Below are 14,146 nucleotides of genomic sequence, written 5' to 3'. Positions count from 1 at the left end.
GGTTTAGGGGGTTTGCTCCTTTGTCTTTATTTTGTTGGCTTTTTTTTTTTTACAAATGAGTTGCCTGATTTCATACTTTAGTGTTTAAGGTGTCAATAATGTCATGTGCATTGTCCATAGCTGGAGAACACTATCCTGAAATTATTATTTTGCATTATCAGTGAAATAGTCAACAAGAAAATTATTGCACACTTTGACAGACTATTAATATGATTTTTAAAGGTTTATTAGGCAAAACTCCCTAGCGCTGACATCTCTAAACCAAAAATCACATCTCTAGGAGTTGTAACACCAAGGTTACTTTCTCACCTCCTGGTTTTGGTGGCACATTGGAGCTGCCAGCAGGCCCTATCAAAATGGCTCATTTGTGTGAAGGCACTAAAGAGAAAGGAGACCCCTGATGGCTGCTGTGGTATTTGCAGACTCAGAACAGAATGAAGTGAAGCTGGCAACAAAATTCAGGTATGAAAGATATCTGCATCTAAATTTGAGAATCTATTTTCTCCCCATGTATTATTATTAATATACACTGTGCAGTTCTCAGCACTGCCTAAGTAGAAATAACTAGACTGTTGTAGGCTACATTCTGAAAAAATGTCTTGGGCCACTTTTTACAAGGACCATGCAAAGGACCACTTTGTCACTAAGGTTGTGTAAGGGAATTTCAGACACATGACTTCACAGTTCTTGCAGAAATTTGACTACAGAAATTCCATGCATCTTGAAAAGTCACTTGAAATCAGATGGTTTACTTTTTCCTTAAATACCTAGCTCTTACTTCCTCTATGATTTTCCTGATGAGGAACTGAGGCAATGATAAGAGTACTATCTCGCCTGGTGACAATATATGCTCAAGTACAATAAGATGTCAAGGATGAAATATCCTAGATACAAGTGCACATTACATGTTAATATCTTCTTTGCTGGCCTGACAATTCAGGGTCTCAGCTCTTGCAGTCATCAAATAAGAAAAATCTCTCTCTCTCAGAGAAACTGTCAATGTAGATAAAATATTTAAAATATTTTGGACTTAATGCTCCCCTCACATTTTAAGTGACTAAAATTTTTATACAAGCCAAAGGTTCCTTTGAAATAAACACAGACTCTTAAACTTCTTTACTACCATTTAAATACCATGTAGAAAAACAAATATACAGCATGATTTCATCAGAAATATGTTAATAGAGATCAGTAGGCAGTACACTCAGGGAGAGCTTCCATCCCACTGAAAAGTGATGGCAAATGCAGATGTTTAGCACAAAGAAAGAACAGGGTCAAATAATAAAAATATTATCATGAGAGTACAGTGGATATTTCTGCATTCCAAAGCTTTCAGAGCATGGCAGGTGTATGAACCTACACCCCAAGAGTAAAGCAAGGACAATAATTTGACCATGGTACATTGCTTTACCTGTCTTTGCATCTCTTCAATCTGTCGCTGAGGGATGCTTTGCAGAATACTGTACATTTCAGGCATCTTCTCTTCAGGGATGACAACAGAGGCCCTACAAGCAAAGGAAAGAAAACATATGGCAAGGTGAGAAGAAAGAAATTCTACACTGAAAGAAGTTTTCCAGAAGAAATTTTCATTAAAAGACTGCTTTTCCAACCCAGAATCTTGTCCTATTTTAACAAGACATATTCAAAAAACACAAGCAAAAAGAAGCAGTTTTCTTTCAGTGTAACAAAATACTCCACAGCAGTTCCTTCCCAATACCAGCCAGTCTGCCCATAGATAATGCCACCAAAGTCTGTAGACTGATCTGTCCAGACAATCAAATAACTATGGAAGGGACAGAGATTCAGAAATCCTGAATTCTCATCTCTGGATTGCCACTGACTTGCCGACAATAATCAAACAGTAACAGCATATACAGTGTTAAAAATAAACCAAATAATTTTTGTACATATTTTCCCTATCCCAAGACCATGTAACTGGGCACAGTGCATAGAAAAACAATCTAAACTCCTAGCAGTGTACTCAGTAACAAAGTAATGATATCTTTCCATCTCATATAAACTTAGGAATCATAGTGCAATACAGAGAATTTGCATTTCTGTGATGCAATATTTAGTATATATTTTCCTTAAAAGAGCCTGAATGGAAACCAGTCCTCATTGAATTCAAGCACAAGATTATACAGCAAATCTGTTTTAGAAGAAAAAATGACGGGCTACAAGCTATTCAAATGCTCTGTCATATCAGCCTCATTTATTTTCCTCTCCTATTTTTGATACATAATAGATCAAGAGCAAAGACAGTGTGCATCTTCCTCTGTATTTCATTTCCTGTAACCCACAGTACACTTGATTATCACACAGATTTGATTCAAATCACCGAGGCAGTGAAGTATCCCAGGCAGTGGTTCAATGTACAACAGTGAGGGCACAGACCTCTTCCAGTCCAGAACCTCAGAGAAAGGTAAAATGTAGGAGTCAGCAATGATGACTGGGACACAGCCAGCTTGAAGAACATCACTCAGCACTGCCTGTCCCAGGCGGGCTCCACGTAGAACAACACAGAACGTAGACTCCTGTCAACAAATGACACACAGATGAGGGAAAAAAGGAAATGTTATATTTGCATTATGTGTGTGTATGTATATATGCATTATGTTTTCCTGCCCTTCCTTTCATTAAAAAAAAAAAAAAAAAAAAAAAAAACAAGTCAAAAGGAAAACCAAGTTGCTCTGTGCAATCAATATATTCTGAATTACTACCTAATTCAAAATAATTTTACAATTTTATCTTCCAGAGCCTAGGAAAAATACCACAAGTGGAGGAATGAGAAATGGACTGGTAGGACAATTCTGTGCTTTATTTTAATGGCCAAACTTTAAAATGCAGTTGAGAAAACTCAAGGAGAAAAATAAGTTTCAAACATTTCAAAGGTCTGGCACAACAAGATGAACAACAATTAAGATAAACTTATTTGAGTATAAACAGTATGGAGCCAGCTTAATTTTCTTTTGTTATAAGGCAGTGCAGCTCTATGGATAGTGAGGAAGTATCAGATTTCATATCTCAACTCACTTGACATTTTTGGCAGCATTTTCACATGCAAATTAAGAAATCAGGGCTAGATAAAGCCCTTACAGGCTCCACAGTTACAAAAACTCCAGTTACAGAACTCCAAGTATAAAGTAGGTAGCAGTGGCTCACAAATAAAACAGTGATGGACCAAGTAATCTTTTTTAAGTACAACAGCATCCAATGTGTCCCTCAGTTAACTGAGTAGCAGAATTAAGGCCATACTTATTAAAGCTCACATTACCTATGATTTTGTGGGATTAGCAGGTATAATGGATACCAGGATTAGACTTTGACATCATATGCATAAATCAACTAAGAAATACTGATACATAAAGAATTCAACACCTAGAGAAAAATAGCAAACTGCACAAATACAAAACATGAAGTAACTGGCTAAGATTTGCACTTTGCAGAAGAGGACATTTCCTACAAAAGAACAGGAAAATAAAAGGTATTCATGGGATAGAAATGTGGTACTGTTGAAAAAACAAACCACTCCATTCACAGGTAATATTACAGTCCAAAAAGATGTACAATTGAAGAAATCTGAAGGATTCACTTACTCTTCACAGTAACAAAACTCAGAGCAGGGTTCAGTCTTGGGCAGCGCACTTCCAGTGGTAAATTAAGGGTGATTACTTACCTTGAAAGGAAATCTACAAGGAAAGATTGACTCTATCAATGCTACTTATTCTGAAGGAATGAGGGCAGAAGGAAGGGAGCTTCAAAGATAAAAAAGTTGTCACAGAGAAGAGTATAATGTGGACATTTACTCATGTCCACAACACACAAGACAAAATGCACTGAGTTTAACCTCCAGCAGAGAAGACTTCTTGACTATGTTGCCCTCACCCTGTATTTAGGGACTTTGGTTCTCACTGCCACTGAGGAATCTTGCTACAGATTCAAGGTCTCAAAACAAATGCTAGTAGAGTTCAGCTACACAACAGGGAAAATCCCAAGTCAGTATTATCCCTAAGTTTAAGAAAGAAAAATTATAAAGTTGATACAGAGATTCCCACAGATAAGAAAACATCTTTCCAGCTTGTGTTCCATGGCCTGAAGAAAAGGAGCCAGAATGCTCAGCAGGGCAGCAAAACATCAAGATGGAACTAGGAAATACAAGGGGCTTTGCTGGCTCTTCACTTGTCTCCTGATGCAATCATAAGACCTGTGTTCATACCCATAGAGCACTAAGAGCCTTGAAAATCTCATCCAAGAGAAGACTGCAAACAGGAAGCATTAACAACCCAGAAGTCCAAGAGTCTGTCTAGTAAGACATCTGTAAAGGCAGTGCTGGAAAGGATGAACTGTGATCCAAGTCCCCCTTCCCCCACTCTTGGACAGGAAGAGAAGGAAAAGAAGGGTGTGGGGAAGGAGCAGAGAAAATGAACACACATTTTAACCATTGACTCACTAGATCACACAGCAGCAGGTGGAAGATACTAGTAAGGTCTGGGAGAGACAAAAAAGGAAAAAAAAAAGCCCAGATGTGGACACACATGCTCATCTGCCCAGATAACCATTTTTCCTGTCTAGACAAAGGTTACTATAAATACATCTCCTCACATCACCACTGTTATCAGCCAGACATTCCAAAGGGAAATGCAGGGGAAAGTATTTTAACAATCTCGGCATGTGCCAGCTCTCTTCTGAGTTATAAAATCATATATAGCAAGATAGAGATTCCCTGACTTGCCATCCTTTAGCAATTCAGTCTGTATTTAAAGAAATAAAGCAAACAAGTTTTTTTTTTTACTCAAAAGTTTAGGACTCACAGTGACCCTTTCCTCCCTCTCCTCCTCCTCCACATGGAATTTTAAACATATTTCCTACAAAACATAACAGGAGGGGTGGAAACTTTGGCTTTCCTCAGCTTGTTTGTTATTTTACCATCATTTGCTGAAGTTCAAAGACAGATTATATGCTGGTGGCCACAGACAGAGCACAGTGGCCTATGGCATAACTCACTTCACCACACTGCATGCCAAAGCACCTCTGCTAGTGAACTGCCAAGAGACACAGGGGTCTGAGAACACTATCTAGTTTTATCTTCACTGACACATCAAAAGGCCTCTGGAAGTTGGGCCAAGGCCATGAAACACATTTCACCTAGATGTTTTCATAGCTGCATGCTGACAAGCCTTCTAGCTCAGTCTGTCATATCTACACAGACAGTTTTGTACAATTTAACTACTAAGCTGCATACAAAAAATGTAATCTGACTAACTCTAAACAGCAAGAGTGTTAGATGTAAGTAGAGTTCATTTTAACCTTCTATCCAATTGACAAAGCCATCATCAGCTCCAAGCTTCATCTAGCAAGGCCTGGATTGTCATAGCTGAGAAATTAATTACAACTTCATGCCTGCTGAAAGCCCTTTTGTCAGCTGTTTTGGAAGATGTAGATTCCAATGTTCCCCTCCAGTTTTGAAGTGAGCAAGTTTATCTGCCTCTAAAAGTTTTTCCTTCCCTTCTTCCATTTTAGCATCCCATTGCTGTTGGATTTGACAGCATCCTCTGTGTAATTTTTTTAAGTTTACATAACACTGTCTTGTCTTACTAAACCACCATGACCAGTCTCATATAATCATAGTCTACATATAAGTTTGAGCACATCGCTTTTGGCCCTCTTAAAAATAAGGATGAAGTTAGGATATAATACTCAAGCTAACATAACAAATTATGCAGTTTTAAAAGATATCCAGCATACCAGTTAAATACAAGGAAGTACCCTACCACTGCTAAAGAGGAACAGAATCACAGCTAAAACAGACACTGCTGGGAAGGGGAGTCTGCAGGACAGACAGCCTTACCTGAAGCACCTGAGGATAATCAAAGACTTGATTCTTGTAGCAGCGCTTGCGAACGGCAGGGACCCCATCTGACAGGTTTGAGCATTTGTCCAGGACCAGCACTGACTCCCCATTCTCAGCCTGAAGAGCCTCCAGCTCCAGGCGGTACTCTGGGTGCAGAGCCATCTGAGATGAGAGAATGAAATACCTGCGAGGGCTGAAAACACACAGCCAGGTCACCTGACTGCACTGCAAGTTTGCTTCCAAGATCTCAAGAACACGTTTCCCTCCATTCTGGAGAAGCAGAACAAGATTTACTAAATGTGGATATGCTGCCAAGACCAGATTTTCAGACAACACTGGAAAGGGTAATGATGAAATATAATTAAGTCTGGGATAGCAAGTGGCTAAACATCATTTATAATTCTGAATTTATTTGTACTTGGTAAGAGTGCTTATTGCATTAGAATAGGCACCTGCATTATAACTTCTACACAAACTTAGAGAAACATTATTTAGCTGCATTTTAAATCAGCCTGCTACTGATGCCAGGATTGTTTGTACTTTTGTTTGGTGTTTGTGTACTAAAACAAAGTAGATAGGACACTGAGTGCTGAGTGCTTCTAGTTTCTCCTCCCATATATGTTCTCATGAATTTTACTTGAGAAAAGATGCTGAACTAACAACTCAGTATTTAGTATTTAGCTTATTTAGTCTTGATATGGTGACAGCAGCAATAGCACAAGCTCATCTTTTTAACTGTGATTCAGTTCTATCCCTTGGGGCAATATAAAGGCAACATTTCCAATGAAAAGTTGAAGGTCCATATGGTGTATGTTATCTCATACACTCTCAACTCATACCATGCTCTAAAACCATGAATATTTAAAATGTGCTGAACATTTTAAATACTGACATGTTTAAAAACACTGGAGGTAAACCATACAGGAATACAACTAAAATTAGGTGCTTGCTGCTTAAAAAAGTTATACTAATACTGGAAAATAGCATGTAACATAATTGTTATACTCATCTACTTGGGTTTTCTTTTAAAACAGGTCAGCTGAAGTCAGACTGCTCCAACCACTCCCCAGTGAAAAGAACACACATAGTGAGTGAGTGCCCTCATGCTGCCAAAAGAACACAGGAAGCACGAGGCCTGTACTTAGGGTTCCAGTTTTACTCCATGTGATGCTATCTTTAATTTACAGCTCTGAAAACACACAAACACACTTTATAAAGTCAGACCTCTCCTGCTGCTCTTCTCACCTCTTCTACTCATTTTCATGCTGGTCACTTTAGTTGCTCCAATTAACAGATGCATAGTATTTTTTTTAAACATTCTATCTCACAAGTCTCCAGCTGCTACCAACTTGCTACCAGCAGAAGTGGATTTTAAGCAATCCAATTAAAAAGGCAAGTAAATCAAACCCCCTCAGTTCAGCTCTGTAAGAGGCCTTAAAAAAGGAAATAATGATACAGATGAGTGATAATAAATGCATATAATCAGCTAAAAAAAAAAGGTCTGTTTGTGTATACGTTTAAAAGCAAATTTTGCCTTGAAACTGTCATCACTCTATGACACTCAAAATCTAGCTTATCAAACATTGCTACAAAGGAAAGAACAGGCCATCTCCCAAGAAACAACACACTAATACAGTGTGATGAAAAGGTTTATCCCAAGCAAGCCTGGATTCTGGGCGGTGTGTCCCCATCCCATCCCTCCTGCAAAAAGCAGGCGAGGCTGGGAACCCGTCTCACTAGTAACGCTGAGTGGCCACTGGATGGCACTCCGGACACCAGGCTGCCCAACACTATTTAAAAAAAAAAACAGTTTTGAGAAACGGAATCTCCAAAACCTTTACTGAACACAGGACCTACTTCTCTTATTCGACCCAAAACGAGACACAGAGTTTATCTGACTACATGGACATGAACAATATGACTGCTTCTCTCTTTACAACTGGCTCTGTACATGCTGGAGCCTATCATCACATTTGTGCTCCCCAGACAGAAACACAAAGCTTGCTTTCACTCTGTGTCACAATGTTGTAACACCTGAGACCTACGAACAATCAGCTGGGATGCAACCAGATGCCACTCGCTGGCCTGGTCCAAGGCATCACAAAGCAGGGACACAAAGGGTGTGAGCAAAGTAAACCACTGCTGCACAAGTTTGTCCTAACTGACTGCATTACTGTACTTGAAGCAGCCAAGAGCAACAGCAGGAGCACTGCCCTTAGCAGCAAAGACAACTGAACCCAAAGACTGATAACTTTTGTGTCCAACACAGGGTGCACCATTTCAATCAGTTTTCCATTTTGAAAATTCATATTCTCTTCAGAACACTGTAAGAAGAAAAGGAACTAAAGCTTCTACATTTGTAAACTTGATGTTGACAATGAGCAGACAGATCACTGATCCCCACTGCCTCTGTCTGCTCATCTTTTAAACCATAATAGCGTAAGACCTTGTTACAGTGGAACTTTTCCAGCTGTGTAATTAGAAGATTCATGAAATATAAAAAGAATCTTCCAAAACCAGTTAAAGCATGTCTTCCAAACCTCTACCTCCTCTTATTCTGAAGACATGAACAGATTAGAGAAGCCACCATTGCCAGGATAGTTAATTTCAATGGCTAATTACATGTTCTTAGAAAATCAGTGCTTTATTTCCCAACTGTCTTGCTTTATTTCCAACTACAAGGTTCAGGTAGGGGAGGGTTGTGTTGTTTGTGTTTATCTCTTACTCCATTACTTTAAAAAAAGAAACAAATCAAATCAGTATTCTAAGCTCCAGATGTATGTATTCCCATAATCACACATACAAGTTTTCATCCTTCTTTTTTATGTGCTCAATGACAGGTCAGGTGCAAATGGTGGGTGTTACATCAGGCAGCCAACCAGTCACAGTGGGGCTCCTCAGGGCTCCAGCCTAGGGCCTGAGCTCCTCCACATCTTCATAAACAACTTGGACACGGGACTGGAAGGGATACTAAGTAAGTTTGTCAACAACAAAAAACTGGGAGGAGCTCTTGGCTCTCTTGAAGGCAGAGAAGCCCTGCAGAGAGATTGTAACAAATCAAAGGGCTGGGCAATCACCAACAGTATGAAGTTTAACAAAGACAAATGCCAGGCTGTACCTGGGACAGGGCAAACCTGGATGTATGGACAGACTGGGAAATGAGAGGCTGGAGAGCAGCCCTGTGGAAAGAGACCTGGGGGTCCTGGTCAATGGCAAGCTGAATATGAGTCAGCAGTGCCCTGGCAGCCAGGGTGGCCAGCCATGTCCTGGGGTGCATCAGGCAGCTGGTCAAAGGAGGGGACTGCTCCACTCTGAGTCCTCTGCACAGTTTTGGGCACCACAATATAAGAAAAGTATAAAGCTATTAGAGGGAGCAGTTGCCAATTGAACCATCACCACTGGAACCATCAGCATTGAAAGCATCATCTATTTTAATAGCAAGAGCTGTTAGAAACAACACAAAATTGCCCAAGCTCACCATAAAGTTATTAGCTATATTTATATTTCACAATCACCAATATGAAATATGATATTGAATTGACTATAATATTGAATATACTTTGCACAATTCATGGGAATTATTTTACCCTGGTCCTCTTTCTGGCAGATCCACTTCTGCTGACAATGGGCTGTAAACAGGAATGCTGACATCGTAGCCTTGCCGGTAAGTCCAAGTGGAGAAGCCTCCACCAGCCAACAGAGCTCTGGAAAATACAAGACAGTTTAAACTGACAAGGTATAACATTCAAACTCCAGTGATTCACTGCTTGTCATTGCCAGAACAAGAAGGCACGTGCTCCGAGATAAGCTTTTCCCCCAGCATTTGTCAGTGGCATGTTTTCACGTTGGTTTTAGGCTGACTTTAGTTTTTGTCATCTTGGTTTACTGCTAAACTGGATCATGTAATTGTAAGCATTCTAACAGAGTGCTTACAATTGTGTAGGATCACTGAGGAATGGACCATTTTTGCATTAATATAGGGAAATGAATATATTGCTGTTATTGTTGCAATTTCCAAGTTTACATATCCTAAGACAATTTTAATCTGAAGAAACACATTCTGAATTTATACTAGTTAAGATATTCCTTGATGCCTGTCCTAAAATTTGGTATAGCACAACTTTCAAATTGTTTGAGACAAGCTGTATTTCAGATACAAATTATAGTAGAGTATTTTAGCATCTTATAGTGACTTTGGATGTCTCAGGATGGAAATTATTTGCAACTGTATTTTCAAAGTTATCATACTACTGAAATTTATTTCATTTTTATGTTACACAAAAATTCTATAAACAGAAAACATGAAAACAAGAAATCTGTATGTTATGACACTAAGTTCCAACAGGAGAGGTTGCTTGTGACACTATATTCTAGAGAGCAAGGCAAAAATCAAGGACTGATAAATTAAAATGCAATTCAACCTTCCAAAAGGATGACCTGCATAGCGCCTTTTCCTAGATGGGACAACCTTTTGCCACACAGAAGTGCTTTAAGAAACAGAAGAGAACAATATGTATAGAAGAAAGCAATATATCATGCAGAATTCCAGAAAAAAAAAGTTTGCTACTATCTCCTATCACAAACCAAGCCTCTTTGAAATATGCTAGTACAGGACAACAGTTTTTCCATTGTCATTTCATGTCCAGTGACCAGGTGGCATCAGGAACACATCATCCTAGTTCCAAAAGAAGCCCAGATTCAGCTTCTTTCGTGAGACTTCTCAAAGAGCTGATCAAACTTTCAGTCCTTTGCCACTCAACAGGAGGGTGTGCTATACTTTTAGCTGCTTCTGGGATACTGGTTCTGCTTGAGGTACCATATTTCTCAATTCCAGTTTGTCTCCTTCTCTGTGGAAAGGAGCAGGACACAAATACATTACTAGACAAGGCACTAAAGAAATGATCTCGAGGAGCTGTACCCGTTGTTGCAGCTATGATTACACTGAGAAGCCTTACTGTCACAGCTCAGGTCAGAGCAGGCACAGGTCTCAGTAATCAGGACACACACAGGAACAAAATGTCAACATGAGACTGGAAGAGGCACCACAATCCATTAGCTACTATTCTTGTTTTCCGATATCACTGAATGAAATCCTTGGTAAGGTGTTTGGAAAAGCAGTTTTCCACAAATGTTAGACAAGAGATTACCATTATACCGAATTATCACCCAAGATTTTTCCCATCAGAACAAGACACTCAGGATGAACACCAGTATGTTGTGCCTGTTCTAATCCCCATCAGATGGCCCACGGATACTTCACTTCCTGCCCTGACCTGCAGCACAATTGTTCAGTGCTCAAACACCATGATCACACTTTGCCATAAATGAGACTCTTCATTCGGAACACAAACTATGATAGGAACAAAAATCAACTTGAGAACCAGCTGATAAATTAAGTGCATGCTGAGTTTAGGTTCCAAATAATTTCTAATTCCTTTCCAATGTCCCCCATCCCCCTGCTTTTGGTGACATGTACAACACTGCTATGACTAGGTCTCACACTGGAAGCTGCATGTTCTATATCTTATCCATATTAATTCAGTTACACGAAGAGAGAAAAAAAAATTAGCTTGAGTGTTACTGTTCTTGCAGTTTATATCTCCCTTCTCTTTTTTACACCCCCTCCCCCCAAACTGGGAAACCAGAACCAGATTGTCTTAATAGGATCCAGTGAAAACACGACAGCACCTCATCAGCCTTGAGAAAGCAGGTGTGTGTCATGCAGACTTTTACCTAAATAAATCCACAGGGAACCAACACCAGTTAAGTAACTCCACTTGGATTTTCATTGTACAGTGCATTAAGAGAGTAGGGATATTAACTCCTAATGTACTCAAGACAAATAATCTTTAAATTGCACTGATCAGCAAGGAATGACTGTCCCTGAGCAACTTTTCACCACTTTTCAAATATTGAACCTTCTTTCTCTCCATGAAGTGCTCCAGCTGGCCTGTACTCTAAATGTTTCTGTCCAATGCCATCTGCAGTAGCTTTCTGCCAAACTTCACAAGGCACTGAACCCAATTCACGGACTGAAACAGAAATAAATAAAAAGTATCTTAGTTCATAAATTCAATTCTACACCACCAGAATTTCTCTGCAAAAGAAATCCTTTCAACCTCATCACTGTACTGAATCCAACAGCACTAATTAACAGACAATATAGAGCTTATCTTTTAGGTTTTATGGCAGGAGATTACAAATGTTACGGCAGCTAATACTAGCAACATAAACTCCATGCCCACAAGGCAAACTTTCACCTTTGAAATTATGAAATAAAGCACTTTTACACTGCCTTTGGAAATTGGATTTAAAGATTTAATAAACAAACAACCCCTTAGTGAAGTATCTTAGCCAAGAACTTTTCCAGATGTAAAATTATTATATAACCGAACTGCCCCCCTGTGTATAAGGTCTTACTTTATCTGGATCAACATTCTGCAGCAAGTGATTGGAACACAAGTCTGTTAAACTTCATGATCCGCTACAGTTCAACTGTGTATGATGTCTCAGACATGTTGATTAGAAGGCAGGCCACCCTCCTGTGCAAACTACACAAATATTACCTGTGGATTTCACAAGTGATCCACAAACTCCCACAAATGCAGTCTTTCTAGAGTTGTCATGGTAGAGTTCAGAGAAGTCATTCAAAACCAACTGAACCGTGCCAGCATGCCTTTATTTTGGCCAGCAGCTTCTCACCCTGTGATGCTACAAACAATTGTCTTTCATAGGTGTACCCATTCCTAACACCTTTAAATATTCTCAAATTAAGGAAACACACCCACGTTGCTTGTTCTGTTAGACATGAACTAAGAACTCCAAAGGTCTCTAAAATCATACTGAAAGTTCACACTGCACCCTCAGGCCTCCCCAGGACTAGGTCCACACTCCCAACTTCTTTCACAGGCCCCTTGTCTTCATACCTGTGACCTGTAGAATAGGTTCTGTACATCAAACAGCCCAACTGCTGACTGCCTACAAAGAGGAATATCCTTTTTTTCTTCCATCCCAAGCACTGTTATTGCCTCTCTAATGTATTACAGCTCATGGTCATACAGCTGTGGACTGAGTCAGATTGGCAAACTACATCAGCTGAATGCCAAAAAAGACTTCAGTTTTTTACTTAAATTACTCAGTTTTCCATGTTAGCATGATAAATACTTAGGAGAAACACCTACCAAAATAATAGGCTTCCTGCCTGCTAAGCCAAGGCATGCAAGGCCAAATGTAAACAGAGATTTGAGATCAAAAAGTAAAAATAAAAAGTTCTGCAGCATATCTACTACTTTCAGTTAATATATTCAATTCTTTGATAGACACATGTATCCATAAGCATGCATTCCATGCCATTGTCAAATGAAAATTCTCCTTAAGTATAAATCTAAGGTAACAAATTCAAGTATTTACTAACAGATTAACAGATTGTCTGCAGGAGACTGATGCTCGACTGCCCTCTCCAGGTTAATCCATACATACAACATGTTTCATACAGAGGAGGAAAAAACTTACACATATTTCACAGTGATGTAATTACAATGAGGAAATTTACTGTTTAAACATGTGCAGGAAAAAAATCTGTTCTGGTACTGGAGGATGTTTTAAATTGTCTTTGCTGAAAAGAAAACAAGATACACTTCACAGACCACCATCTTAGCAAAGATCCCATATCTCAGGAAAGATTTTATTAACATTTGGCAGAAGAAAGTTAAGTTTGACCTTCAGGAAAAGCCCTGGTTACAACGGACCTAACTCAGCAGAACTAAGCACACACAGGCTGACATATTAGAAACATTCAGCAACAGTATCGCCTTGCTCTAATTCCAATTTTCTTTACCTTGCAACCTCCTTTCCTCTTCCAAAACTAAACTACCCTGCAAGTGAAAATTGAGCTCAGAATATATGCCTTTTAAGTTCCTGGTAAATATTTTTAAAGCACACTTGCCAGAGAATAACTAAGAGCACTTGTCCAATTACTAATATAGTCTAATTATTAAGACAACAAAAACTATTGAAATTCAGCATAGTTTTGTCAAGCAGAGCAGCTGCTTTAAAATATCCCTGAAGAACCTGACTTCTATTAGAAAGCTGCTGCTACAGTCATCTTTGAATTTCTAATTTGCATCAAATGGAACATTCTGTAAAGCATTCATAATCAGTTACACACCAGATCATGGTTCTCCAACTTTATAGCAAGTCCAAGAGTTAAAAGCAAACTATCAGCCACATCCCTTATAAATTTAAGGATGGGGCTAAACTATCAAATTCCAAAAAGTAAATACCTCTTCTATACAA

At 39.1% G+C, this 14,146-nt stretch overlaps 1 protein-coding gene across 2 annotated transcripts in view; it reads right to left on the bottom strand.

Annotated features, from left to right (window-relative positions):
* Nucleotides 1-14,146, bottom strand: part of EXT2 (exostosin glycosyltransferase 2) — a 71,201-nt gene that overhangs the window by 54,309 nt on the left and 2,746 nt on the right. For both annotated transcript variants that reach the window (XM_063158833.1, XM_063158832.1), the window contains 4 exons: nt 9,439-9,555; nt 5,849-6,044; nt 2,395-2,534; nt 1,412-1,505 (listed from right to left, as the gene is read on the bottom strand). In XM_063158833.1, coding sequence (XP_063014903.1) covers nt 1,412-1,505; nt 2,395-2,534; nt 5,849-6,044; nt 9,439-9,555 — 547 coding nt within the window. The remainder of the gene's footprint in view (nt 1-1,411; nt 1,506-2,394; nt 2,535-5,848; nt 6,045-9,438; nt 9,556-14,146) is intronic.

Source organism: Melospiza melodia, chromosome 6 (genome assembly GCF_035770615.1).
Source record: "Melospiza melodia melodia isolate bMelMel2 chromosome 6, bMelMel2.pri, whole genome shotgun sequence".
In the NCBI taxonomy this organism is placed as follows: domain Eukaryota; kingdom Metazoa; phylum Chordata; class Aves; order Passeriformes; family Passerellidae; genus Melospiza; species Melospiza melodia.
This window is presented reverse-complemented; position numbering and strand designations above follow the sequence as displayed.